This window comes from Callionymus lyra, chromosome 17 (genome assembly GCF_982586985.1).
Source record: "Callionymus lyra chromosome 17, fCalLyr1.hap1.1, whole genome shotgun sequence".
Lineage (NCBI taxonomy): Eukaryota > Metazoa > Chordata > Actinopteri > Syngnathiformes > Callionymidae > Callionymus > Callionymus lyra.
This window is the reverse complement of record NC_141834.1, coordinates 15,362,207-15,388,228: the sequence shown is the minus strand read 5'-3', so window position 1 is coordinate 15,388,228 and position 26,022 is coordinate 15,362,207. Positions and strand designations below refer to the sequence as shown.

The 26,022-nt window shown below is 36.0% G+C and overlaps 1 protein-coding gene across 2 annotated transcripts; it reads right to left on the bottom strand.

Moving 5' to 3' along the window:
- Positions 1-334: 334 nt before the first annotated feature.
- On the bottom strand, positions 335-25,694 carry LOC148062761 (DENN domain-containing protein 3-like). 2 transcript variants are annotated; one of them, XM_087813222.1, is made up of 28 exons: positions 25,609-25,694; positions 24,127-24,246; positions 23,087-23,288; positions 21,997-22,095; positions 21,815-21,930; positions 21,595-21,719; positions 21,347-21,458; positions 21,151-21,270; positions 20,981-21,079; positions 19,548-19,667; positions 19,371-19,486; positions 18,399-18,554; positions 17,291-17,387; positions 17,098-17,201; positions 15,505-15,689; positions 15,280-15,439; positions 15,019-15,214; positions 13,751-13,919; positions 11,222-11,481; positions 10,991-11,155; positions 9,134-9,263; positions 4,329-4,436; positions 3,959-4,098; positions 2,437-2,594; positions 2,224-2,360; positions 1,931-2,049; positions 987-1,124; positions 335-912 (listed from the first exon to the last, which is right to left on the bottom strand). In XM_087813222.1, exons 2-28 carry the CDS (start codon positions 24,208-24,210, stop codon positions 712-714), a joined length of 3,816 nt encoding a protein of 1,271 aa, XP_087669348.1. In that variant the 5' UTR covers positions 24,211-24,246; positions 25,609-25,694; the 3' UTR covers positions 335-711. The 2 variants fall into 2 exon arrangements, with proteins under 2 accessions (XP_087669348.1, XP_087669347.1); XM_087813221.1 differs by having other exon boundaries at positions 21,815-22,095.
- Between the last annotated feature and the right edge of the window lie 328 nt (positions 25,695-26,022).

The window sequence follows — 26,022 nt, the reverse complement described above, 5'->3', positions numbered from 1 at the left end:
CACGGTTTGCCAGAATAAACGGAAAAAAAAATTGTAGCGTAAATACATTTTATTTTATTTTTATATCGTCAGCCATGTTATACGCAATTGACTTACAATTAATGAATTATTTTGATGAGATTAAACTACGTTTTGTTCCATATAAAATGCTTTAAAATACATGTTAGGATGATATATTAATTATTTAAATAATTATAAATCAACATGTATATTTACTAATACAGTTATTCTTTATTTAATTAAAAAATGAACTTAATTATGTAGAAAACTCAAACAACCATTGGAGAAATGAATGAACTTGAGAATTGAAACAAATCATCACAAACACAATACATATAATATAACATTTATTATGGTGTATTTTTATTTATTTTTTTCCAAATAAAAGCATGTGATCAACAAGGTCATTTCACATCTTTAAGAAATCACTAGAACGAGGTAACACAAGGAACAGACCGTAAAAGAAGTTGTTTTTTTTCCAGTAGAAGATACACATTGGTAACAGTTAAACATCGTTTCATACTTGTAACAGATGTGCAAGTTTATGACTAAAACATAGTGTTTAAAGGGAGGTCACAGACGTCTTACAAATAAAGGCTCAAAACACATACGTTTAAATACTTTCAGCAGCATGTGGAAATACTTTGTAACGTTTCAGTAGAATTAAAAAGTCTTAGGTAGTCAAATAATGATTGTTTTTTGGTCAAACTTTTACTCTACTTTCCAGATGGCGATCTTACCATCCCGTCTTGCAGAACCGCTCAACACGTAGCGGTCCTCTGCAGAACAGAGGGTCTGGATGCTGTCCGAGTGCGCCTGGAGTTCTTTGGCCACCGTGTGGGATTCAGGATCCAGCACCATAACCTGACTTCTTTGCGGACAGTCCGGACCGCCGCGACACCCGACCCAGATCTGAAGGGGAGCGAAAGCGTTGAGAACGTGATGGAACAACACGAGGGAACGACTTCGACTTTCTTTCGACAAACCTGGTCTTTGACTCGGATCATACAAGTGACTCCAGAGATTCCGGCGAGGGAGATTTTTTTGAAGCATTGTTTGCTGCCGGTCGTGTGCCAGAGACAGAGCTCGTGTGAGTCGACGGATCCGGTCCACAGCTGACCTCTCTAAAAAAAAAAACACAAATGTTCTCGGTAAACATTACGTATTAATGCTCAGTCTTTAGTGCAGGAATGTGTCAATATGTTAAATAAAAAAAGACGTTTGGTTTAAGTAAATCATTTAATACATTCATTTTTCTGTTATTTTGAAGGATAATTATCTTAAAAGATAATTTTTTAGAGGTTGCAAACGAATAATGCTTAAAGTAATTATAAAATAAAAGACTAATAATTGCATATCCTTAAATAGGGTTTAAGAACTTAAGATTAAATTGTGAAAATATATCAGAGCAAACATTTTTTTGATTGAAATGTTTTTTGTTTTTTTTAATAGATACAGATAAATAAATAATATTAATATTAATGAATAAGTAAAAAGGAAATATTTTGAATAATTGAATTCAATACATTTCATATTAAAAGGTTGAATTGTTTCTTTTTAATAGAAACAATTATAAAATAAAATGAATAGCAAGAACACAGTAACCAAGCTAATCATTTAATAAATTGCATTTTTTTTAAAAGACATAATAACAAAATAATCGAACAATTTTTAAAAATTCGTAGCCTATAAAAATTATTATTGTCTGGTGTCACGAATTACACCAACATTTGTAAACATACAAAATATGTTTTAAACAAACCGTGAGCTACGATTTGTCGCCCCCTGCAGGACGGAGTAGAGACTTTTGCATTAAAATAGATCAACTTACACCAACAAGTCGGAATAAAACCAATTTTATTCACATGCTTTTATAATGGGAGGCACGAAAAAATAAAAAACAGTTATATTTTTTTCAAAGTATCATTACCTCTGGGAAGACGATGAAGCTAGTGAAGCTCCTCAGCGTGCTCCGGAGAAGATCAGGAGGAACCATCCGTCGGCGAGGAGTTCCATTTTTCTTCAGCTCCAAAATGCTGTCGCCACAACCTTGTGTGAAAATACAAGGATAAGATCGTTATTAACAACAAAATGTAGTTAAATATCCACAACAAATGAAGGAGTTTCAGTTCCTGAATCGGACAGGAAACTAATCTTTAAGAGTTCACAAACTGCAGAAGGTTCCTTCTCTGATGATTCAAGATTACGTCTCAAAGCTCTTACAGCACCACAGCGACCCCTCGTGGATCTGCACGGACGTCAGCCGGTCACAGCTGAGTTGAAACTGCTGCTTCACCTCCAGGCTGGACGAGTCCCACTGCAGGATGGTGCCGTCGCCGCTGCAGGAGAAGATCTGTGGACTGGAATGGAGAGACGCTTTTTTTTTTTAGAAGAAGAAGACGATCTTTTAATGCGTATTTCAAAAAGAAAATCTACCTGAGCAGATCCGCGCCGTCCACGGTGAGCCCGGTCACTTCCTGTCGGTGCTCGGTCAGCTGCTTGTTGCAGGACATGCTGTGGGTGTCGATGATGTAGATGACGGAGTCCTGGGAGCCGATCCACACCTGACTCTGGACCAGTCCCAGCATGCAGTTCTGCATTCAGGCAAACACGTTCACTTATTTATAAAGAGACATTCTATGACGATTATGCACTTTTTTATTTTTACTGAAACTTTTATGATTGAAGAATGTCTTTGATTGTATACATTTAAAAGCATAAAACACGTTTTATGAATAACAGAATGAATGTTTTAAATGTTACGATAAATATAAATCAACACTTTTTAGTCTGAAATATAGAATTAGGACCAAATATTAATTCAGATGTGATATAAAAAAATAAAAAATCACTTTATTCATGTTAGAATTATGCCCTACTATATGATCCTTCAAAATAAAAGTAACATTTCTTATATCAAGTTCATGATTTAATAATGTTGGGCAGTGTTTTTTGAGCTTAATCTTACCACTGCTCAACACATAAGATATTTAACACTTTCTATTTACAGCTTTTCTTTTTATGAATGTTAGAACATTTCGAATAAATGTATTACCATAGTTTCTATGGTTTATATTTCGATAAAGTGTGGATAAAATGAAAATAATTCTACTTTTAATTTTCAAAATTCACATGCAAATATTCCCAGCGTTTTCATTCTTGGGCTGCAATAAAACCTCCGGCCACTAGATGGCCACAGACATTAAGTCCTCCGCAGCTAAAGGAACATTGAAATCCTGTAAGATCCTGGCTTGAACTGAGGATGAGAGGATACAGGATACTTTTAAAGCTGATGTTTGGACATATTTTGGTTTTGAAACAAATGAAAGAAGTTACGACTTCGTCAAGAGTCATGTGGTCTGTAAATACTAGAACACCAGAGTCAAGTACTCGACAATACTACAAATATATCCTTGTTACTACAGTATCACGATATGTCACAATATATTGTTGTAGAAATTAAACTATAAAGATTATAACAACAGATAGGTTGTTATAAGGTTTAGGGACACCTTTTTTTTTTTTTTTACAACAATGCTAGTTAGCATGTTGATATATTCTACTAGCAAGAACACAGTGATCACGCTAAGCTAGCAAACAAAGCTAATTGATTCCTGCAACCATACAAAAACATTTTTAAAAAGAAGAAAATAAACATGAAGGAAGAGGGAAGTGAATTTGATTAAAGATGAATGATGAGAAACAGTGGGTGGTTAATGACGAAAATCTTAGTTTGAAAACGATTATTTTTATGCTATTATGCTAACTATTTGTAGCATTTTGTTTAGCTTTATATTTTCGCAGGAGCTCAATACTATTTTTTACTTATGGATATTTAGCCCTTGTGTAATTTAATTCAAATGCATTCATCCATGGTAAGGTTTACCCTCTCAAAAAATTGAAATGATTGACCAAATAAAAAAGTTTAAAAAAAAATAAACCGAAAATTGTCCCTCACCAGCTGCGACTCTCCGACCTGGATGCCGTCCTGCAGCTTGGACCAGCAGGCGGCGTCGAACACGACCACCTGACCTCCGCTCAGAGCGACCCACAACCTCGGGTTCATCGCCACATCCGAGTCGAGGCAAGTCAACTGACCTAGATAGAGAAAACGTGTTTTGTTTTTGGTTCCTGCATAAGAGAAACTAAATAAACAAGTCATGTGATTCCATGATTAACATCCATGTCGTGATGTTTACGAAGAAGGCTGGAAAGTTTCCCTTTGTTTGATTTGTAGCATGTAATGTGCAGAATACACAAGATAATAAATCCACTTTATTTCGTTATGCATGTTTCTAATTGGACCGTTTACATCCATGCACTGGTACCTGGAGTGTAGAGCAACAGATGCACAGTCTGTGGTTCTGCCAGGTCCAAAGACGGGTTGATCTTGTGCTTCAGAGTGTCCGAGGTAGTCTTAGGCATCATCATGGGCGCTGGTGACGGAAACAATCGCAAGTTAAGCTACAAATAAACCAGACATTTCATAAACTCCTGCTTCCTCTTTGGAGTTTTCCACCTTCCTCTACGTCCGTGTTTCCCATCAGGATTTCGACATCCTTTTCGCAAAAACACATTTTTTTCTCTGATGAAAGTGATTTGTTTCGATCTCATTTCATCCTTGAATCAGTTTCAGTTTCAAATGTACATTTCGAAATAAACTGATTCTTGCTTCAAACCAATTTTTGCTACAAAGACAATCGTAGAATTTCCACCCACAGCAAAACATTTTTAACTCTAGCGAGCCGTTATTCAAAACTGAAATCAAAACGTTTTCAACTGTATAAAAAATGATTGTGTTTTTAGATAGAAAAAGATCAGTGCTATTTACCTCACACCTAAAATTATATTAATTTTGTAATGTGAATGTATTTATACCATGTGAACTTTATAAGTCATGTGCGTGTTCATGGTTGCCATGTGTTGTGAACATGGTTAGTGTTATGTGATGTATGTCATGTTCTCATTTATGGGTGTCATGTGTCGTGAATATTTATTTTATTATATGTAGGGGATGTATGTCATCTTCTCATTTATTGTGAACATTTTATTCGTCATATGCAGGTGATGCATGTCATGTTCTCATTCATGTATGTCATGAGTCCTGAATATTTGTTATATGCATGTGATGTAAGTAAGTAATGTATGTCATGTTATCATTTATGGGTGTATTGTGTCGCGAATATTTTATATGTTATATATAGGTCATGTATGTCATGTTCTCATTTATAATGTGTAATGTGTCGTAAATATTTTATCTGTTATATGCAGGTGATGAATTTCATCTTCTCAATCATGGGTGTCATGTTTCGTGAACTTTTATTTATTATATGCAGGTGATGTATGTCATGTTCTCATTTATGGGTGTCATGTGTCGTGAACATTTTATCTGTTATATACAGGTGATGTATGTCATCTTCTCATTTATGGGTGTCATGTGTCGTGAACATTTTATCTGTTATATGCAGGTGATGCATGTCATGTTCTCATTTATGGGTGTCGTGTGTCGTGAACTTTTATTTATTATATGCAGGTGATGTATGTCATGTTCTCATTTATGGGTGTCATGTGTCGTGAACATTGTATCTGTTATATGCAGGTGATGTATGTCATCTTCTCATTTATGGGTGTCATGTGTCATGAACTTTTATTTATTATATGCAGGTGATGTATGTCATGTTCTCATTTATGGGTGTCATGAACATTTTATCTGTTATATGCAGGTGATGTATGTCATCTTCTCATTTATGGGTGTCATGTGTCATGAATATTTTATTTATTATATGCAGGTGATGTATGTCATGTTCTCATTCATGGGTGTCATGTGTCATGAATATGTTATCTGTTATATGCAGGTGATGTATATCATGTTCTCATTCATGGGTGTCATGAATATTTTATCTGTTATATGCAGGTGATGTATATCATGTTCTCATTCATGGGTGTCATGTGTCATGAATATTGTATCTGTTATATGCAGGTGATGTATATCATGTTCTCATTTATGGGTGTCATGAGTATTTTATTTGTTATCTGCAGGTGATGTATATCATGTTCTCATTTATGGGTGTCATGAGTATTTTATTTGTTATATGCAGGTGATGTATATCATGTTCTCATTTATGGGTGTCATGAGTATTTTATTTGTTATCTGCAGGTGATGTATGTCATGTTCTCATTTATCGGTGTCATGTGTCGTGAAATTGTTTTATTTGTTATCTGCAAGTGATGTATGTCATCTTCTCATTTATGGGTGTCATGTGTCGTGAACATTTTATTTGTTATCTGCAAGTGATGTATGTCATGTTCTCATTTATGGGTGTTATGTGTCGTGAATATTTTATCTGTTATATGCAGGTGATGTATGTCATGTTCTCATTTATGGGTGTCATGAATATTTTATTTGTTATCTGCAGGTGATGTATGTCATGTTCTCATTCATGGGTGTCATGTGTCGTGAACATTTTATTTGTTATCTGCAGGTGATGCATGTCATGTTCTCATTCATGGGTGTCATGTGTCATGAATATTTTATCTGTTATATGCAGGTGATGTATGTCATGTTCTCATTCATGGGTGTCATGAACATTGTATCTGTTATATGCAGGTGATGTATGTCATCTTCTCATTTATGGGTGTCATGTGTCGTGAACTTTTATTTATTATATGCAGGTGATGTATGTCATGTTCTCATTTATGGGTGTCATGAACATTTTATCTGTTATATGCAGGTGATGTATGTCATCTTCTCATTTATGGGTGTCATGTGTCATGAATATTTTATTTATTATATGCAGGTGATGTATGTCATGCTCTCATTCATGGATGTCATGTGTCATGAATATGTTATCTGTTATATGCAGGTGATGTATATCATGTTCTCATTCATGGGTGTCATGAATATTTTATCTGTTATATGCAGGTGATGTATATCATGTTCTCATTCATGGGTGTCATGTGTCATGAATATTTTATCTGTTATATGCAGGTGATGTATATCATGTTCTCATTTATGGGTGTCATGAGTATTTTATTTGTTATCTGCAGGTGATGTATATCATGTTCTCATTTATGGGTGTCATGAGTATTTTATTTGTTATATGCAGGTGATGTATATCATGTTCTCATTTATGGGTGTCATGAGTATTTTATTTGTTATCTGCAGGTGATGTATGTCATGTTCTCATTTATCGGTGTCATGTGTCGTGAAATTGTTTTATTTGTTATCTGCAAGTGATGTATGTCATCTTCTCATTTATGGGTGTCATGTGTCGTGAACATTTTATTTGTTATCTGCAAGTGATGTATCTCATGTTCTCATGCATGGGTGTTATGTGTCGTGAATATTTTATCTGTTATATGCAGGTGATGTATGTCATGTTCTCATTTATGGGTGTCATGAATATTTTATTTGTTATCTGCAGGTGATGTATGTCATGTTCTCATTCATGGGTGTCATGTGTCGTGAACATTTTATTTGTTATCTGCAGGTGATGCATGTCATGTTCTCATTCATGGGTGTCATGTGTCATGAATATTTTATCTGTTATATGCAGGTGATGTATGTCATGTTCTCATTCATGGGTGTCATGAGTATTTTATTTGTTATCTGCAGGTGATGTATGTCATCTTCTCATTCATGGGTGTCATGTGTCATGAATATTTGATCTGTTATATGCAGGTGATGTATATCATGTTCTCATTTATGGGTGTCATGAGTATTTTATTTGTTATCTGCAGGTGATGTATGTCATGTTCTCATTAATCGGTGTCATGTGCCGTGAAATTGTTTTATTTGTTATCTGCAAGTGATGTATGTCATCTTCTCATTTATGGGTGTCATGTGTCGTGAAATTGTTTTATTTGTTATCTGCAAGTGATGTATGTCATCTTCTCATTTATGGGTGTCATGTGTCGTGAACATTTTATTTGTTATCTGCAAGTGATGTATGTCATGTTCTCATTTATGGGTGTTATGTGTCGTGAATATTTTATCTGTTATATGCAGGTGATGTATGTCATGTTCTCATTTATGGGTGTCATGAATATTTTATTTGTTATCTGCAGGTGATGTATGTCATGTTCTCATTCATGGGTGTCATGTGTCGTGAACATTTTATTTGTTATCTGCAGGTGATGCATGTCATGTTCTCATTCATGGGTGTCATGTGTCATGAATATTTTATCTGTTATATGCAGGTGATGTATGTCATGTTCTCATTCATGGGTGTCATGAGTATTTTATTTGTTATCTGCAGGTGATGTATGTCATCTTCTCATTCATGGGTGTCATGTGTCATGAATATTTGATCTGTTATATGCAGGTGATGTATATCATTTTCTCATTTATGGGTGTCATGAGTATTTTATTTGTTATCTGCAGGTGATGTATGTCATGTTCTCATTAATCGGTGTCATGTGTCGTGAAATTGTTTTATTTGTTATCTGCAAGTGATGTATGTCATCTTCTCATTTATGGGTGTCATGTGTCGTGAAATTGTTTTATTTGTTATCTGCAAGTGATGTATGTCATCTTCTCATTTATGGGTGTCATGTGTCGTGAACATTTTATTTGTTATCTGCAAGTGATGTATATCATGTTCTCATGCATGGGTGTCATGTGAACATTTTATGTATCATTTGAAAATGATGCTTTTTATTTGCTCATTAATGAGTTTCAATTTATGTGAAAATGATGTGCGTCATGTGCTCATTTATGGATGTCATGTAGGATGTATTGTGTAGTGCTTTCTTCTATAATGTTCCTTTGGTGAAATTTATTAATGTTATTCATCACTTTTGTTAATAACAATTCTGCTCCTTTTCCCATGACAAATATTTAAACGCATATTTACAAATGTATGATCTTTGAAGTATTCATGTTGCTTAAAATGAAAGAAAAGTGGATTTATGACACATTTACAATCCCTAGAAATATATACAATATCTCTAAATTAAATATATATAGAACAAAAACAAAATGTTATTTTTAATGACAAATACATTGTTTTTTTTTGCAAAATTCTCCCATGATATCATGGTATTTTTTCCTCCAATGTTCCATCTGTCATTTGGAAGGACGGCCCCTACAATGGTCACACATGTACCGTGGCCCCCGAAGGCGTCAACTGACCTTCGTGTTTAACGGTGTGCAAGTATGACAGCTTGGAGGCGGTGCTGATGGACCTCGAGTTCTGCAGAGAACCCGTGACGGCGTCCATCAAGAGGACATTCGTGAGCGCCTGAGTCACGTACTGAGGGTCCTGGAATTTTTTTTTAAAAACAACCCCAGAAACGATCAGACCTGATCATGTTCTCATTCATGGGTGTCATGTGTCATGCATATTTTATCTGTTATATGCAGGTGATGTATATCATGTTCTCATTCATGGGTGTCATGTGTCATGCATATTTTATCTGTTATATGCAGGTGATGTATATCATGTTCTCATTTATGGGTGTCATGAGTATTTTATTTGTTATCTGCAGGTGATGTATGTCATGTTCTCATTTATGGGTGTCATGTGTCATGAACATTTTATCTGTTATATGCAGGTGATGTATATCATCTTCTCATTTATGGGTGTCATGAGTATTTTATTTGTTATCTGCAGGTGATGTATGTCATGTTCTCATTTATGGGTGTCATGTGTCATGAACATTTTATCTGTTATATGCAGGTGATGTATGTCATGTTCTCATTCATGGGTGTCATGTGTCATGAATATTTTATCTGTTATATGCAGGTGATGTATATCATGTTCTCATTTATGGGTGTCATGAGTATTTTATTTGTTATCTGCAGGTGATGTATGTCATGTTCTCATCTATGGGTGTCATGTGTCGTGAACATTTTATCCGTTATATGCAGGTGATGCATGTCATGTTCTCATCTATGGGTGTCATGTGTCGTGAACATTTTATCTGTTATATGCAGGTGATGTATATCATGTTCTCATTTATGGGTGTCATGAGTATTTTATTTGTTATCTGCAGGTGATGTATGTCATGTTCTCATTTATGGGTGTCATGTGTCATGAACATTTTATCTGTTATATGCAGGTGATGTATGTCATGTTCTCATTCATGGGTGTCATGTGTCATGAATATTTTATCTGTTATATGCAGGTGATGTATATCATGTTCTCATTTATGGGTGTCATGAGTATTTTATTTGTTATCTGCAGGTGATGTATGTCATGTTCTCATCTATGGGTGTCATGTGTCGTGAACATTTTATCCGTTATATGCAGGTGATGCATGTCATGTTCTCATCTATGGGTGTCATGTGTCGTGAACATTTTATCTGTTATATGCAGGTGATGTATATCATGTTCTCATTTATGGGTGTCATGAGTATTTTATTTGTTATCTGCAGGTGATGTATGTCATGTTCTCATATATGGGTGTCATGTGTCGTGAACATTTTATCTGTTATATGCAGGTGATGCATGTCATGTTCTCATCTATGGGTGTCATGTATCGTGAACATTTTATCTGTTATATGCAGGTGATGTATATCATGTTCTCATTTATGGGTGTCATGAGTATTTTATTTGTTATCTGCAGGTGATGTATGTCATGTTCTCATCTATGGGTGTCATGTGTCGTGAATATTTTATTCGTCATATGCAGGGGATGCATGTCATCTTCTCATTTATGGGTGTCATGTGTCGTGAACATTTTATCTGTTATATGCAGGTGATGTATATCATGTTCTCATTTATGGGTGTCATGAGTATTTTATTTGTTATCTGCAGGTGATGTATGTCATCTTCTCATTTATGGGTGTCATGTGTCGTGAATATTTTATTCGTCATATGCAGGGGATGCATGTCATGTTCTCATTTATGGGTGTCATGTGTCGTGAACATTTTATCTGTTATATGCACGTGATGTATGTTATGTTCTCATTTATCGGTGTCATGTGTCGTGAAATTTTTTATTTGTTATCTGCAAGTGATGGTTAAAAAGGGACGTCGTGTCTTACCTTGTGTTGGTCGGCCATCTTGCGTCCCGCCCACATCTCTTTTATCAAAAGATCCCAGAGTTCAGTTTCATCCTTCAAGTTGGCCTCAAATAGGCGACCGGCCGTCAGGATACGGAGTGACGGGATTCGAACCAGCAGGAAGGGAAATGAAGCGATCTTTACCTCCTGAAGGAAAAAAGAGCCCAGTCATCAATTTAAAAAAAAAAGCAACAGGGGTTTGTTGCTTCTTACTTGCATATCTCGGAACTTGGTGATCTCCAGATAACCTGGTTTCCCCTCCGTGAGCAGGAAGAGGCGCTTCTGGGTCATGGCGATCTTGCCGACGCCGTGAGACGTCTTGACCCAGGACGAGAGCTTGTAGACGCACTCGCTGTTGTCCAGGTGCTCGATGACCTCGCAGGGCAGGTTGAAGTCCTGCGCCTCCGACTCCGTCGCCTTCCAGAAGGTGTAGAAGCGTCTGAAGAGCTCCGGCTCCACCAGCTTCGACTGTCCTGCCGTGGCCGGACCCAAAAAAAACACAGAAGGATTTGAAGTGTTTTTCTCGTTATCCGTGACCAAAAAAAACATGGTAATCGATTCGCTCTGAGACGCTTCACTGACAAGTAAACATGATGAACTCGCAATAAAAAGAGCCTCGATCCTTTTTTCGCCCCTCGTCACATGAGATCCGCTTCCCGCTCATGTTTCTCTTCAAAGATGTTTTGTCTAATTCATGCATTTGCTCCCAATTTGTCACGTTTAGTTTCCCCTCCTTTGAGCGACTTTATCGGATATATTTGGCGTCTTGTTTTTCTCTTGGTGTCAGGTCAGGTTCAGTTCTCAAACTCAATTTGCGAGGTCGAGAATCAACTGCGTGGCTTCAAACTTTTTTTTTATACTCGTTTACTGGATGTTTGATTTTGGTCATTCATTGAAAAAAAAAAAAAAAAACTTTTTTTTCTGAAATGAAAAAAATGAAAAAAAGGTCAAATTTTTCTGTATTTTTGAGGCTTTAGAAAATTACATTTTCAACATTTGCACAACATTTAAATATGTTCACAGGGTCTGCCTGATATCAAACTTTGGTCTTTTGAAACCATTTCCCATTTTTAGTGATGACTAATTTTGACCATTATTTCAACTTTTCCGTAATAAAAAAAAGTTGAATTTTCCCTTTTTTGAGACTTCAGGAAATTACTTTTTTTTGGCAATATACATTTATTTTTACAGGGTCAGCCTGATATTGAACTTTTTTTTTGATACCATTTTCCATTTTTAGAGATGTTGATTTTTGGCCATTATTTCAACTTTTCATAATAAAAAAAAGGTCAAATCTTTCTGTATTTTTGGGACTTCAGGAAGTTACATTTTCAACATTTGCGCAACATTTAAATATGTTCACAGGGTCTGCCTGATATCAAACTTTGTTCTTTTGAAACCATTTCCCATTTTTAGTGATGACTCTTTTTGAGCATTATTTCAACTTTTCCGTAATAAAAAAAAAGTTGAATTTTCCCTTTTTTGAGACTCCAGGAAATAACATTATTTTTGGGCAACATTTAAACATGTTCACAGGGTCTGCCTGATATTGAACTTTGTTGTTTTGACACCATTTTTAGAGACGTTGATTTTTGACCATTATTTCAACTTTTCGCAAAAAAAAGGATGAAATTTCCCTTTTTTGAGACTCCAGGAAATAACATTATTTTTGGGCAACATTTAAATATATTCACAGGGTCTGCCTGATATTGAACTTTGTTGTTTTTTTTACACCATTTTCCATTTTTAGAGACGCTGATTTTTGGCCATTATTTCAACTTTTCGCAATAAAAAAAGTTGAATTTTCCCTTTTTTTTTTAAACTTCAGGAAATTATTCATGGGCAACATTTATTTACGTTCACAGGGTCTGCTTGATATTGAACTTTGTATTTGTTTTACACCATTTTTAGAGACGTTTATTTTTGGCCATTATTTCTACATTTCGTATTGAAAAAACGGTCAATTTTTTCTGTATTTTTGGGACTTCAGGAAGTTACAGTTTCAACATTTGCGCAACATTTAAATATGTTCACAGGGTCTGCCTCATATTGAAATTTGTTTTTTTTGACACCATTTCCCATTTTTAGAGACATTGATTTTTGGCCATTATTTCAACTTTCCGCAATAAAAAAGGTTGAATTTTGCCTTTTTTGAGACTTCAGGAAATTATTTCTGGGCAATATACATTTATGTTCACAGGGTCTGCCTGATATTGAATTTTGATTTTTTTTTTAACCATTTTTCATTTTTAGAGATGTTGATTTTTGGCCATTATTTCAACTTTTCAATATAAAAAAAAGCTCAAATTTTTCTGTATTTTTGGGACTTCAGGAAGTTACATTTTCAACATTTGCGTAACATTTAAATATGTTCACAGGGTCTGCCTGATTTCAACTTTTCGCGATAAAAATGGTTGAATTTGCCTTTTTTGAGACTTTCATGCAATTATTTTATTCCTTATCCATCATATATTTAATTAAAAAAAACACATTAGACTACGATCCAAGTGCCGCAAATTTAACGGCCAAAAGTTATTGGATGTGAACATGTTTTTGGAAGAAATTCCCCCAAAAATTGGAAAATTGTTAAAATAAAAGTGGAAAACAGTCAATTAATGATAATAAAAGCACCATAGAAATGATATTAAATGAATTAACTATTAAAGTAATGTATAATAAAACCCATCAAATGTGTTATATTGACGTAAAAGAGACAAGAAGTGACAGATCAGTTCTTCTCACCATGAGTCAGAGCGTCGAACAGGCGATGGATGGTCGCCACGTCCTTCACGATCCCGCACTCTTGGACGCAGCGAACAAACTCCTCCCGGTGAAGACATTTCCTCGGGAGCTCGAACTTCTTCACGTGGTCGTCGGGCTCCACCGACGACTTCTCGTTCTCTATCTTCACCTGTGACGTCGAGACGATGACTCGGCACGAGTGGACACTTTTTTTTTTTAAAGCAGTTTCGTTTCCTCAGGGGCCACAGTGAAGCGAGGGGCCGTCGAGCATTAGATAAAAGGAGCGAAAAGTATAAAATACAGTAATAAAATTCACGAAATAAGCTAAAATGTAGAGCTAAATATCTATAAAAAAGTTAATTTAGGGACTAGTAATGAATCATTGAAATAAACAAGATACATTTTTTACTTTCTACATGACCTTTGACCTCATGGGGGCCACATAAATACAATAAAAGGGCCACATCGGGGCCGCAGTGAATTTAGTAAGTTTTGTAATATAAAGGACGTGTTTTATTTTAATTTCACATTATATCTGTTAATTAAAAAACAAATAAGTTGGACTAGAATATATATATATATATATATATATAGTCAAAAAACACCAAAATACTGCATTCTCTAAATATCCAGCCCTTTATAAAGGTAGGGGAGGTGATCTTAAAAACGGCGAGAGCAAACTGCATTTTACATTTAAAACAATATTAAACATCAACTATTCAAAAATAGTTCAAGTTTATATATATATATATATATATATATATATATATATATATCTTCTAGTAGTTTTTCCCATCAAAGACAATTTTGTGAAAATTAAAAAAGAAAGTAATAAAGTGGATTTATCTCATATTTTACAATTTAGTACTTAATTAAATTATTACATAATTAACAATACATTTAAAAATCTGAAATAATACATTCTATTTGTTTTTATTTGCCATGTTTTATAAGATGTTTAAGCAGGGAAATTATTCAAATGGTAGTGTGTACCTAAAACATTTTTGAACTGAACTCAGCGAGCTCATACCTCTGCCAAGCATTCACATTTTATATGGTTCATTTATCACCTTTTGTAAGCATTAAAACTGTGATTCATTGCAATCTGTTGCACAGAAGAAGCTCAGGATCTCTCAGAGAGTGATGAATCCTTCAAAATCCCCGTGGATCCAGATGGTAATCCGCCAACAAAAACCAACTAAGTTCATCGCCTGCTCATCGCCTACCTAATTAAGAGATACAGAAAATACTAAGAGATTAAAAGTGACCTTCAGGATGAGCCTCTTGAGTTCGGGCAGTTTGTCGGCTTGTTGCCTCTCGTCCGGCTGCAGGGAGTCGGCGAGCCAGGAGACCAGCTGCGTGGGGAAGATGGCCGAGTCCGTCTTGTAGAGCGTCTGGAAGTCGCTGAGAGCCTCCAGACGCCGCAGACACAGCGAGTTGATGAAGCCGCGGAGATAATAGAACCTACGAGGGAAGGCGGTCGTTGGACGGGAGAAGAAAAAGGTTCTTCAGACGTGTCGACGTAATACCTCGCCAGGAGGGTGGAATTCTCGTTCTGGAACAGCAGGATGGCCTTGCTCAAGAGCTGGATCAGCTCGCTGTAGTAGTTCTGGACTGAACTGAAGGACAGCGATGGTGGGAAGTCAGGGAGTTGGAAAACCTTCACTGGCTTTTGAGGAGACTTCAGCGCTGACGGGAGGAAGACAGGAAGATGAATCGATCACAGATGACAGAACCGGCAACTCCTCGCTCACCAGTGTCGGGCACCAGGATCCGGGTCAGCGAGTTTCTTTTCAGGGTGAGGGTCTGGTCTTCTCCGAGGTTCGGCAGGCTGGTCCCGATCCTCTTGGTGGTCGCGAGCTCGGTGTACGAGCTTTTTCTCCGGGCCTGGATCTCCTGCATGGTCGGCCTGCGCGGGATTTCAACCATCGCCTTCATCCTGGCGGGGACAAGGATTACGAAACTGTTTCACGGTATGATTTCGACGGTGACTCGCTGAGTAATACTACGAAAAAAAGGACAGTAATACTAAAAAACATCGCAGAGTAATACTACAAAATCTTTTGTCGTAATACTACAAAATCTTTTGTCGTAATACTAAAAATCCTCGCAGAGTAATACCACAAAGCCTTGCAGCGTAATACTACGAAAAATAGCGCAGTAATACTACAAAGCCTTGCAAAGTAATACTATGAAAGAGCGTGGATTAATACTACAAATCCTTGTGGAATATGCAACAAAGCCTTATAGAGTAATACTACAAAGGCTTGCAGAGTAATAGTTCTAAAGAGAATGGAGTAATACTAAAAAGCCCTGTGGAATATGCTACACAGCTTCGTAGAGTAATACTACAAAGCCTTGCAGAGTAATACTACTGAACATTGTGGAGTAATACTACTAAACATTGTGGAGTATAACTACAAAGCCTCGCAGAGTAATACTACAAAGCCTTGCATGATAAAACTACGAAAAAAGACGCCGTAACACTCGAAGCCTTGCAGAGTAATACTACTCTGCAAGTAGTATTACTACTTCAGCCTTGCTGAGTAATACTACGAAAGGGTAGGGAGTAATACTACAAAGCCTTGCAGAACAATACTACTAAACATTGTGGAGTAATACTACGAAACATTGTGGAGTATTACTACAAAGCCTTGCAGAGTAATACTGCAAAGCCTTGCAGGATAATACTACGGAAAAAAACACAGTAATACTTGAAGCCTTGCAGAATAATACTACAAAGCCTTGCAGAGTAATACTACAAAGCCTTGTGGAATAATACTACAAAGCCTTGCAGAACAATACTAGTAAACATTGGGGAGTAATACTACAAATCATTGTGGAGTATAACTACAAAGCCTCGCAGAGTAATACTACAAAGCCTTACAGGATAATACTACGAAAAAAACCGCAGTAATATTCAAAGCCTTGCAGAGTAATACTACAAAGCCATGCAGAGTAATACTACAAAGCCTTGCAGAGTAATACTACAAAGCCTTGCAGAACAATACTAGTAAACATTGTGGAGTAATACTACAATCATTGTGGAGTATAACTACAAAGCCTCGCAGAGTAATACTACAAAGCCTTACAGGATAATACTACGAAAAAAAATGCAGTAATACTCAAAGCCTTGCAGAGTAATACTACAAAGCCATGCAGAGTAATACTACAAAGCCTTGCAGAGTAATACTACAAAGCCTTGCAGAACAATACTACCAAACATTGTGGAGTAATACTACGAAACATTGTGGAGTATTACTACAAAGCCTTGCAGAGGCTCCCCACCTTTATAAAGGGCCACAAAATCAGAGAATACTGTTTGAAGTATTTTGGTGTTTTTTTACTTTTGCATCTCAGATCGAGTTCCGAGATCCATGCGGGAATAATGGTCCATCTTCTTGTTGAGGCGATCCTTGAGAAAGGAGTGGAAGATGTGCGTCTCTAAAACCTGGAAACAGTTTTCTTTGATTATTACATTTTATCTTAAACAATATTGATGAAAAAAAAGCGTATTTTGAATATATTTTTTCTTCTCACAGTTTTGTAGAAAAGCTGTTCGGAGGCTTCTCTGGTCGTGAGAAATTCTTGGCTGTTGAAGACTCTGTGCTCGTAGTTGAGGTGACCGCTCACGTCTCTAGAGAAACATTTACACGTAAATCAAAACATCACGACCTGTTTGGTTTGTTCTGTAATCAGGAACTATTGACGCTTTGAAACAATTACTATGAAACATTGTGGAGTATTACTATGAAACATTGTGAAGTATTACTATGAAACATTGTGGAGTATTACTATGAAACATTGTGGAGTAATACTATGAAACATTGTGAAGTATTACTATGATACATTGTGGAGTATTACTATGAAACATTGTGGAGTATTACTATGAAACATTGTGGAGTAAATACTATGAAACATTGTGGAGTATTACTATGAAACAGTGTGGAGTATTAATATGAAACATTGTGGAGTATTACTATGAAACATTGTGGAGTAATACTATGAAACATTGTGGAGTAATACTATGAAACATCGTGGAGTATTATTATGAAACATTGTGGAGTAATACTATGAAACATTGTGGAGTAAATACTATGAAACATTGTAGAGTATTACTATGAAACATCGTGGAGTATTATTATGAAACATTGTGGAGTAATACTATGAAACATCGTGGAGTATTATTATGAAACATTGCGGAGTAATACTATGAAACATTGTGGAGTAAATACTATGAAACATTGTGGAGTAAATACTATGAAACATTGTGGAGTATAACTATGAAACATTGTGGAGTAAATACTATAAAAAATTGTGGAGTAATAATATGAAAAATTGTGGGGTATTACTATGAAACATTGTGGGGTAAATACCATTTAACATTGTGGACTAAATACAATAAAAAAATGTGGAGTAATACTATGAAACTTTGTGGAGTATTATTATGAAACATTGTGGAGTAATACTATTGTGGAGTATTACAATGAAACATTTTTGTTCAGAAATCAGGAACTATTAAAGCTTTGAAACAACAAAAGGCTTTTTTTCCCTTAACAACGTTTTGAAGAACATCTAGAGCTTCAAGTTTCCATAAGTCTTGTGGTTTAAATCTTCATGTCAAAGTGGAAATGACTACATCTTTCACCTGAAGATGTTGACGATCAGCTCTAGCGTGATCCTCTGGATGTCGTGGTTCAGGTGGTGCTGCCACGTCCTCTTCTGGGCGCGTTGAGCGTCTATATCCATGCAGCTGGCGTGGTGACACTGGTCCAGATCGAAGTGCTTCTGCAGAGCCTGACATCTGTAAGAGGACTTCAGTTAAATACAACCAAGAACATGAACCACCATGAATCCAACATTGATCCATACATATGGACCAAGATATCATTGAACATCAAGTTATAATATAAATAAATCTAGAAGTATATATATAGAAAGTCAATAAAAAACAGTTTATATTTTAAGGTGGTCTGATGAAGCTTCATGAAGCAGTGTCATTATTTTTAGAATCCACTAGATGGCGGTCTCTTTTTTCCCTTTGTTTTGAACAACTGTTCTAATGAAACATCATATCATTCTTAAAGTGATGGCGCCACCTACTGACCTCTAAAGAACATGACACGGTTTCATGAAGCTTCGTCAGCCCATCACTACCAAAGCCCCCCCCCCCATTATATAACGGGGGCCAAAAAAAAACTGCAATAATAATTGTACAAAATTCTCAAAACTAAACACAAATATGACGTAAAAATGTCAACAAAATATATTGAAACATACGTAACAAAGTACGGCAAAAGTAAAAGGTTAAAGGTAAGTAAAGGTAATTTACATGCATATAATTTTATTTTGCTTTAATATTATTAATATAAAAATAAATGGACAAAACATTAAACATTCATATAAATGCACTTTATTTAAAAAATAAAAAATAATTTACTTTGGATTTTTATTGAAATATACCTATAACTTAAATGTAAAAGTCAAAATATTTTTGAAATAACGTGGAAAAAGCAGCGCCCCCTTTGGAGGGGAGTAATACTACCTCACGGAGTAATACTACAAAGCCACTAAGAGTATTACCGCAGAAAAAGACCAAAGAAAAAAAGTAGTGCTGGACCTGAGAGTGAAACAGTCTGCAGCAGCTGCTGGGATCTCAGGAAGGTCTACGGTCTCCGAGCACGAGCTGGAGATGTTTCCGTTATCGATGTTGATCAAGATGAGGTCGTCCGTCTCCTAGAAGAACCAGGGGTCAAGTCGGTCCGATCTTCTCCTCACGTGTAGTCACTTGACTCACCGCTGCCACTTCCTCAAAGTGGCTGAGATGACAGCCCATGAGGAAGGCGGTCGGCGCCATGACGAAGTCCAACATGCTCCGGGCCAGAACCGGTACGTACGGCTGCTGCCACGACAGAGGCTGAGAGGAAACAGTGATCGTCAGACGTCTGTTACGATAATGATTCTTATTTATCTGACAGCCATGAGTTCATTACCGTATTCTTCAGACTATAAGGCTCAACATAAGTCAACGACCTGTAGACGTTCTATCAGGTGCATTAAGTGCAGTGAAGGTTTCATAGTATAATTCTATTTTGACTCGCTGAGTACTACTTGGAAAATAAAGCAGTAATACCACAAAGCATCGTGGAGTAACACTACAAAGCCTCACAGAGTAATACTACAAAACATTGTGGATTAATACTACAAAGACTTGCAGAAAAATACTACAAAACATCATGGAGTAATACTTTGAAATATTGTGGAGCAATACTACAAAGCCTCTTAGAGTAATACTACAAAGACTTGCAGAATAATACTATAAAACATCATGGAGTAATACTACAAAATATTGTGGAGTAATGCTACAAAGCCTTTTGGAGTAATACTACAAAGACTTGCAGAATAATACTACACAACATCATGGAGTAATACTACAAAATATTGTGGAGTAATGCTACAAAGCCTTTTGGAGTAATACTACAAAGACTTGCAGAATAATACTACACAACATCATGGAGTAATACAACAAAACCTCTTAGAGTACTACTACAAAGCCTCTTAGAGTAATACTACAACACCTCGCAGAATAATACTACAAAACATCATGGAGTAATACTACAAAATATTGTGGAGTAATGCTACAAAGCCTTTTGGAGTAATACTACAAAGACTTGCAGAATAATACTACACAACATCATGGAGTAATACTACAAAATATTGTGGAGTAATGCTACAAAGCCTTTTGGAGTAATACTACAAAGACTTGCAGAATAATACTACACAACATCATGGAGTAATACTACAAAACCTCTTAGAGTACTACTACAAAGCCTCTTAGAGTAATACTACAACACCTCGCAGAATAATACTACAAAGCCTCGTAGAGTAATACTATTAAACATTATGGAGTAATACTACAAAGCCTCGCAGACCAATACTACAAAACATCATGGAGTAATACTACAGAGCCTCATGGAGTAATACTATGAAACATAGTAGAGTAATACTACAAAGCCTCCCAGAGTAAAATTCTGAAACATTCCTGTTTTGCGGAGTAATACTATTTTACTACAAGAAATTTGTTTGTGGTCAGAAAGTACAACACAATTAAAGTTCACCGGATTGAAGGGCAAAATATATTATTACTATTATTATTATTATTCTATTATACATCAATTAAAGGATTCCAAGTGCACTTTTGTTCCAATAAATACGGTAAGTGCTACAGACCATCAAGAAGAGCAACAAGCTCTCGGCCACCAGAGTCAGTCTCGCCCAAGTCGCAGAAAACAGAACCACCCTCTGCTCCTGCAGCAGGCAAGACAAAACCTGCACATGCCGGAGAAAAGTCGAAACATTAACATCAAATTCAAATGTTTATATCTCTGTGTATGCGGCACCTGAAGAAGAGCCTGTGGCCTGAAGCAGAGGAACGGAAGGTGCAGGTCTAAATCCACCGCAGGGTGATCTTTATCTTCTCCGGACGGCAAGTGGATGGTGAGGGGGTGAAAGTTGAACGTCTGGGGAGCGGGAGTGCGAGAGTATAAAAAAAAAAAACCGACATTAAAAACTGGAGAGCTGAGCTAAAACACACACCAGGTGCAGCTGTCCCGGAGGAGGGATCGGCACCAGGGCCAGCTTGGCCGCGAACCCCCTCACCCGGTCCTCCATTTCCGACAGACGGCAAGTCCTGAGCTGCATTAGCAAGCTGCGGAAGAGAGAAGAGAAGATGTCGACGGTCTTTTTATAGCCGAAAGGATCACGATGTCATATTTCCACTTAATGATATTAAAGCCACATGTCCGGCGCACAAGTAGAACATTGTCGCACCAGCGACCCCTCACCATGACAGACAGTCCTTCACGGCGTTGAAGTAGGGGTATTTGGATATGACGCAGAAACTGTAGGACGAGTAAAGACGGGAACACTTTAAGGGCCCGACGCCGTTTTTGGACTCAACAGAACCTTCCTGGAATAAAAAAAACGTTGATTTAGATGCAAAATAATCATTTATTTCATTAATAATAATCTATAATAATAATAATAAGGCATAATTGATTATACCAGAATGGGTCGAGAACATTGCATGACAACTCCGTGGGATCGGTTGCCAAAGACATCAGTGAACGCCAGGAAGTGGAACTGCTCGCGTCGATGCTCGCTCGTCACTTGCAGCCCGTCTGGGATGAAAGACAAAAACATTAGTCGGACGTTGTAAAGTCGCAGATGAAGGAGGCGGACGATACCAGGAAAGCAGAGTTGAGGCAACACCATGAGGTCAATGTCTTTGGGAACGCTGATGTTTTCACTTCCTTCCTCTTGTTTGTTGTCTGAAGCAAAGCCACCTGGGATAGAAAGTGGAAATTTGGGTTCAATAAACATATGGTTTCTGCTTAAAACTTTTACTATTTAAAAGGTTTATTTAAAATCAAGTTTGTGTTTATGTCTTGAGATCCTGGCTCCTGCAAGGGTTTGAATAATGTCATGTATGTCAGGAAAATGCAAGTGTTATGTCACCTTTGAACAGTTTTGCTATGGGGTTAGCACCACGATGCTTAGCCGTTAGAGGGCAGAACGTGCATGAAGTATAATTTGTATTTTTATACCTGGATTTGTACTTTCATTTGAAAATAAATAATAATAATAAAATAACAATATATAAGTAAGTAATTAAGTAATTTGTATTTATATAGCGCTTTTCCAGACCAGGGCCCCAAGCGGTTAAACAAACAACACAAAATTCAATAAAATATATACTTTAAAGGTCAAGATAATACTGAGAACAACACAGGAGTTCCAGAAAATCAACCTGAAAAAATAAAAACGTCTTAAGATGTTTCTTGAAAGAGTCAGTACCATCTTATATATATATATACTATCTTATATATATTTAAAAATATATACTATCTTTTAAATTCATCAATTTTCAAAGTGGATTTTATGAAAGTTTGGTTGAATTTTGTCAGGAACTAAATTTAAGTGGGAAATTCCTACCTTGATTATTCTTTTTTTTTAAATATATTCTTTGTAAAAATGAGTATAAATGTATATTTAAAAAGACATATATTCTTATTTTCTGTTACATTTTAAAATGTTTTTTTATCAAGCAAAAACATGGTTATTTATTGAGTAGTCCATAACTAAGGTTACTATACATTGGTGTCTCTACTAATGTTGATTTATCATTTTAAATGGCTAGAATATTATTGTGATACAGTAAGGGACACATAAATGAATTGACGGGCAAACTTTGGCCCCTGAGTCTTGGGATAATTGAGATTATTTTTAAAAAACGATGTATTTTGTCAGCTGACAGTGGAAGAAGGGAGTCGTTACTCAAGAGGGTCTCCACTGTCGGAACGTCTTTCCTCTTCTTCTTCAGGAAGGCGAGGCGAGCTCTACCACGTGATGGCGCCGCCGCCGCGTCGCCGTCCGCTTGCGTCCGGCTGAAAAAAGGCGGCGCGAAGACGTGGAGCACCTCCGGCTCCAGCGGGTGGCGCTCCGGCGTCCCGTTGTTGTTGAGCGATATCGTGGCATGCTGCGTAGAAGAAGAAGAAGAAGACGAGAAGTGAAGAAGATTCATTTGCTTCATGGTGCTCAAGGAAATAAGAAAAAAACACTTCCAAAAGTAGCATTCTCTACATAAAAATACAATTATTTAATTGTTTTTAATGGGTTTAAGTTGAATAATAATGCAACTAAACAAACGTTTAAGGCAATTTTTACTAGTAAACATAAAGATAACATATTGAGAGATGTTTATTGATATATTTAAAATTAAAAAAACGCAATGTACCTTCACTAAATCACACAATACTAGGAGTTAATCAAGTGTATCATCTTAAAAAAAAGGAAGTTTTAGCAATAGATATGTAATTATTAATTAAAAAATGAGGGGACAAACGTAAGCTAGCAAAGAGTCAAATGACGATTTACCGTATTTTCCGCACTATTAGGCGCACCGGATTATAAAGGCGCACCTTCAATGAATGGACTATGTTGTGGCGCCCAGGAGAGTGATTTTGCTCAAAAAAATAACTGTTTTGAGTATTAAACAACCAAGACACACTCTCTCAAAACGGTGTCAGTAATCTCACTCCATGATGTGACATGCGTCGTTATAACGCAATGACGTAATCCCGCCCACAGCGTGTTGGCGAAGAGTCATGAAAGTATTTGTAAACAAGTCACCCACCAGGTAATGTTCATATATATATATATATATATATATATAAGGCGCACTGTCATTTTTTGTGAAATTTAAAGGCTTTTAAGTGCGTCTTATAGTGCTGAAAATACGGTAGGGTAATATTTTTTATGTTTTTTGAAGCTCTTTATTGTTGTTTTTTTTCACTAATCCATGCGTGAAGCCTGACCTTGTAAATCTCCTGCAGTTTGTCATTTGACGCTCCGACCACGATGCAGGCTTCCAGCAGCGCCGAAGGGCGATGGTCCGACATCACGGCTGGAGCAGAACCGGGACCGCCTCACAACATCTGAAAACAAAAGACGTTGACGGGGAAACACAATTAAAAACAAATCAAAAAAGGGGTCACATGACATGGTCAGGGTAAGAAATCCATTCCACATTATCCCAGATATGGATTCACATGACAGAGTAATGATTCTTTTGTTTTGTTAAATCACTCGTACATCCAGAGCTAAAGGTCAACAGCCACTCCTCAGCACCATTTAAAATATATATATTTAAAACACCTTTGACACATTCTTCTCCTTGATTACTATTAATTAAATAAATATTTTATTTTTACCTTAACGTAATGTGTATTACAAGTGATGTAAATTATAAGGCAAGTAATATGTAAAAACATAATAAAATACAAAATAAATCCATTGATTCACATGTTTTGAACATTGCATGAATATGTCCCGTGTATTATTACATGAATACAGTAAATAAGTACATTTATATATACCTTTACTACATGTTAATGGAACTAAAACCATCACCATCTATGCAACATGTATTCTTAGTCCTTAAAATGTATTGTTTTGGTTGTATCTATTATTCAAACCCTTGCAGGAGCCAAGGTCTCTAGCCACAGAGATTAACTCTATTAAAAATAAACCCCTAAAAAAAGCATGTCAAATAAAGTAAGTAATAAGAATGTGAATGAAATAAAAAAAACTTCAATTAAATTGTTAAAATGGTATTTGATCTTATCATGAGTTTAAAGAAATATCTAGTTAAGGAAATGATCAGATATTGTTTGGTTCAATCACTTGAAAGTGCACAGAATTCAATACCATAATCTTTTTTAAATTACAATCAAGAATACATGAAATAAATAAAATGAAAACAAAGAAGCTAAGCTTGTTAAGGAATAAAACAAAATGTATTTTGTATATATTTATTTCCGCTAAAACCATAAACATGCAATTATACCTTCATTTATTCCCTTATTATCATGATTTTCTTTAGATATTTAACTTGAATTTCATGTCAAATCCTGGCTCTTCAAGTTCAGTTGCTGTTTAATAGTTTATTCTGTAGCAACAAGTATCTTTGTGACTTGTTTTCAAATGTTTTTTCCTTCCCTCATTGTTCTCTCTCTCTCTCTGTGGCTGAAAACAAGAAAACATTCCACATCTAATCAAATTAAAGCAAAGTACTTTTAAATGAGCATGAAAAACTCTTTCTTCTTGCATGTAGAAAAGATTTTTTAAATAAAAACCAGTCAGAAAAACGGTTTTAAGCACTTTTTATGTGAATTTATTAAAACATATTACAAATATGATTTGTTTTAAATGTGTATTTGACTAAAAAAGTAGTGCAGGATAAAACATTATGACCACTGAAGAAGGTTTAAAAGAGTAAGATGGTGTGAGAAACTCACCTCTTCAGGAAGATCCTAGAAGCTCCTCGTTCATGTCTGGTCTGAGACTTGAGTAAAGATCCATGACTAGAACCTTCAACATCTTCACATGTTGATTCGCCACTTCCTGTTTCTCCTGTCAAGTCACACATGCGCAGTGAGGGCGATCTGGAGTTTGGAAATAATTCCTCTGGTATAAAAATGAATAATAATAATCATTTGTCACGATCCTATTGTTATGTTTAGTCAATAAAGTGTATTTTTACTTGGTTATTAGCGATACAACTTTTAATTTTAAATAGTTTACGGATTAAATGAGGTTATTATTTTTTTAAATTATTATTATAACTATCAAAACCTCAAATTGCCAATTCATTCCATCAACGGTTTTTGTTTCCTCCAGTGACATAAAAATAATTGCGTAAAAATAAAATA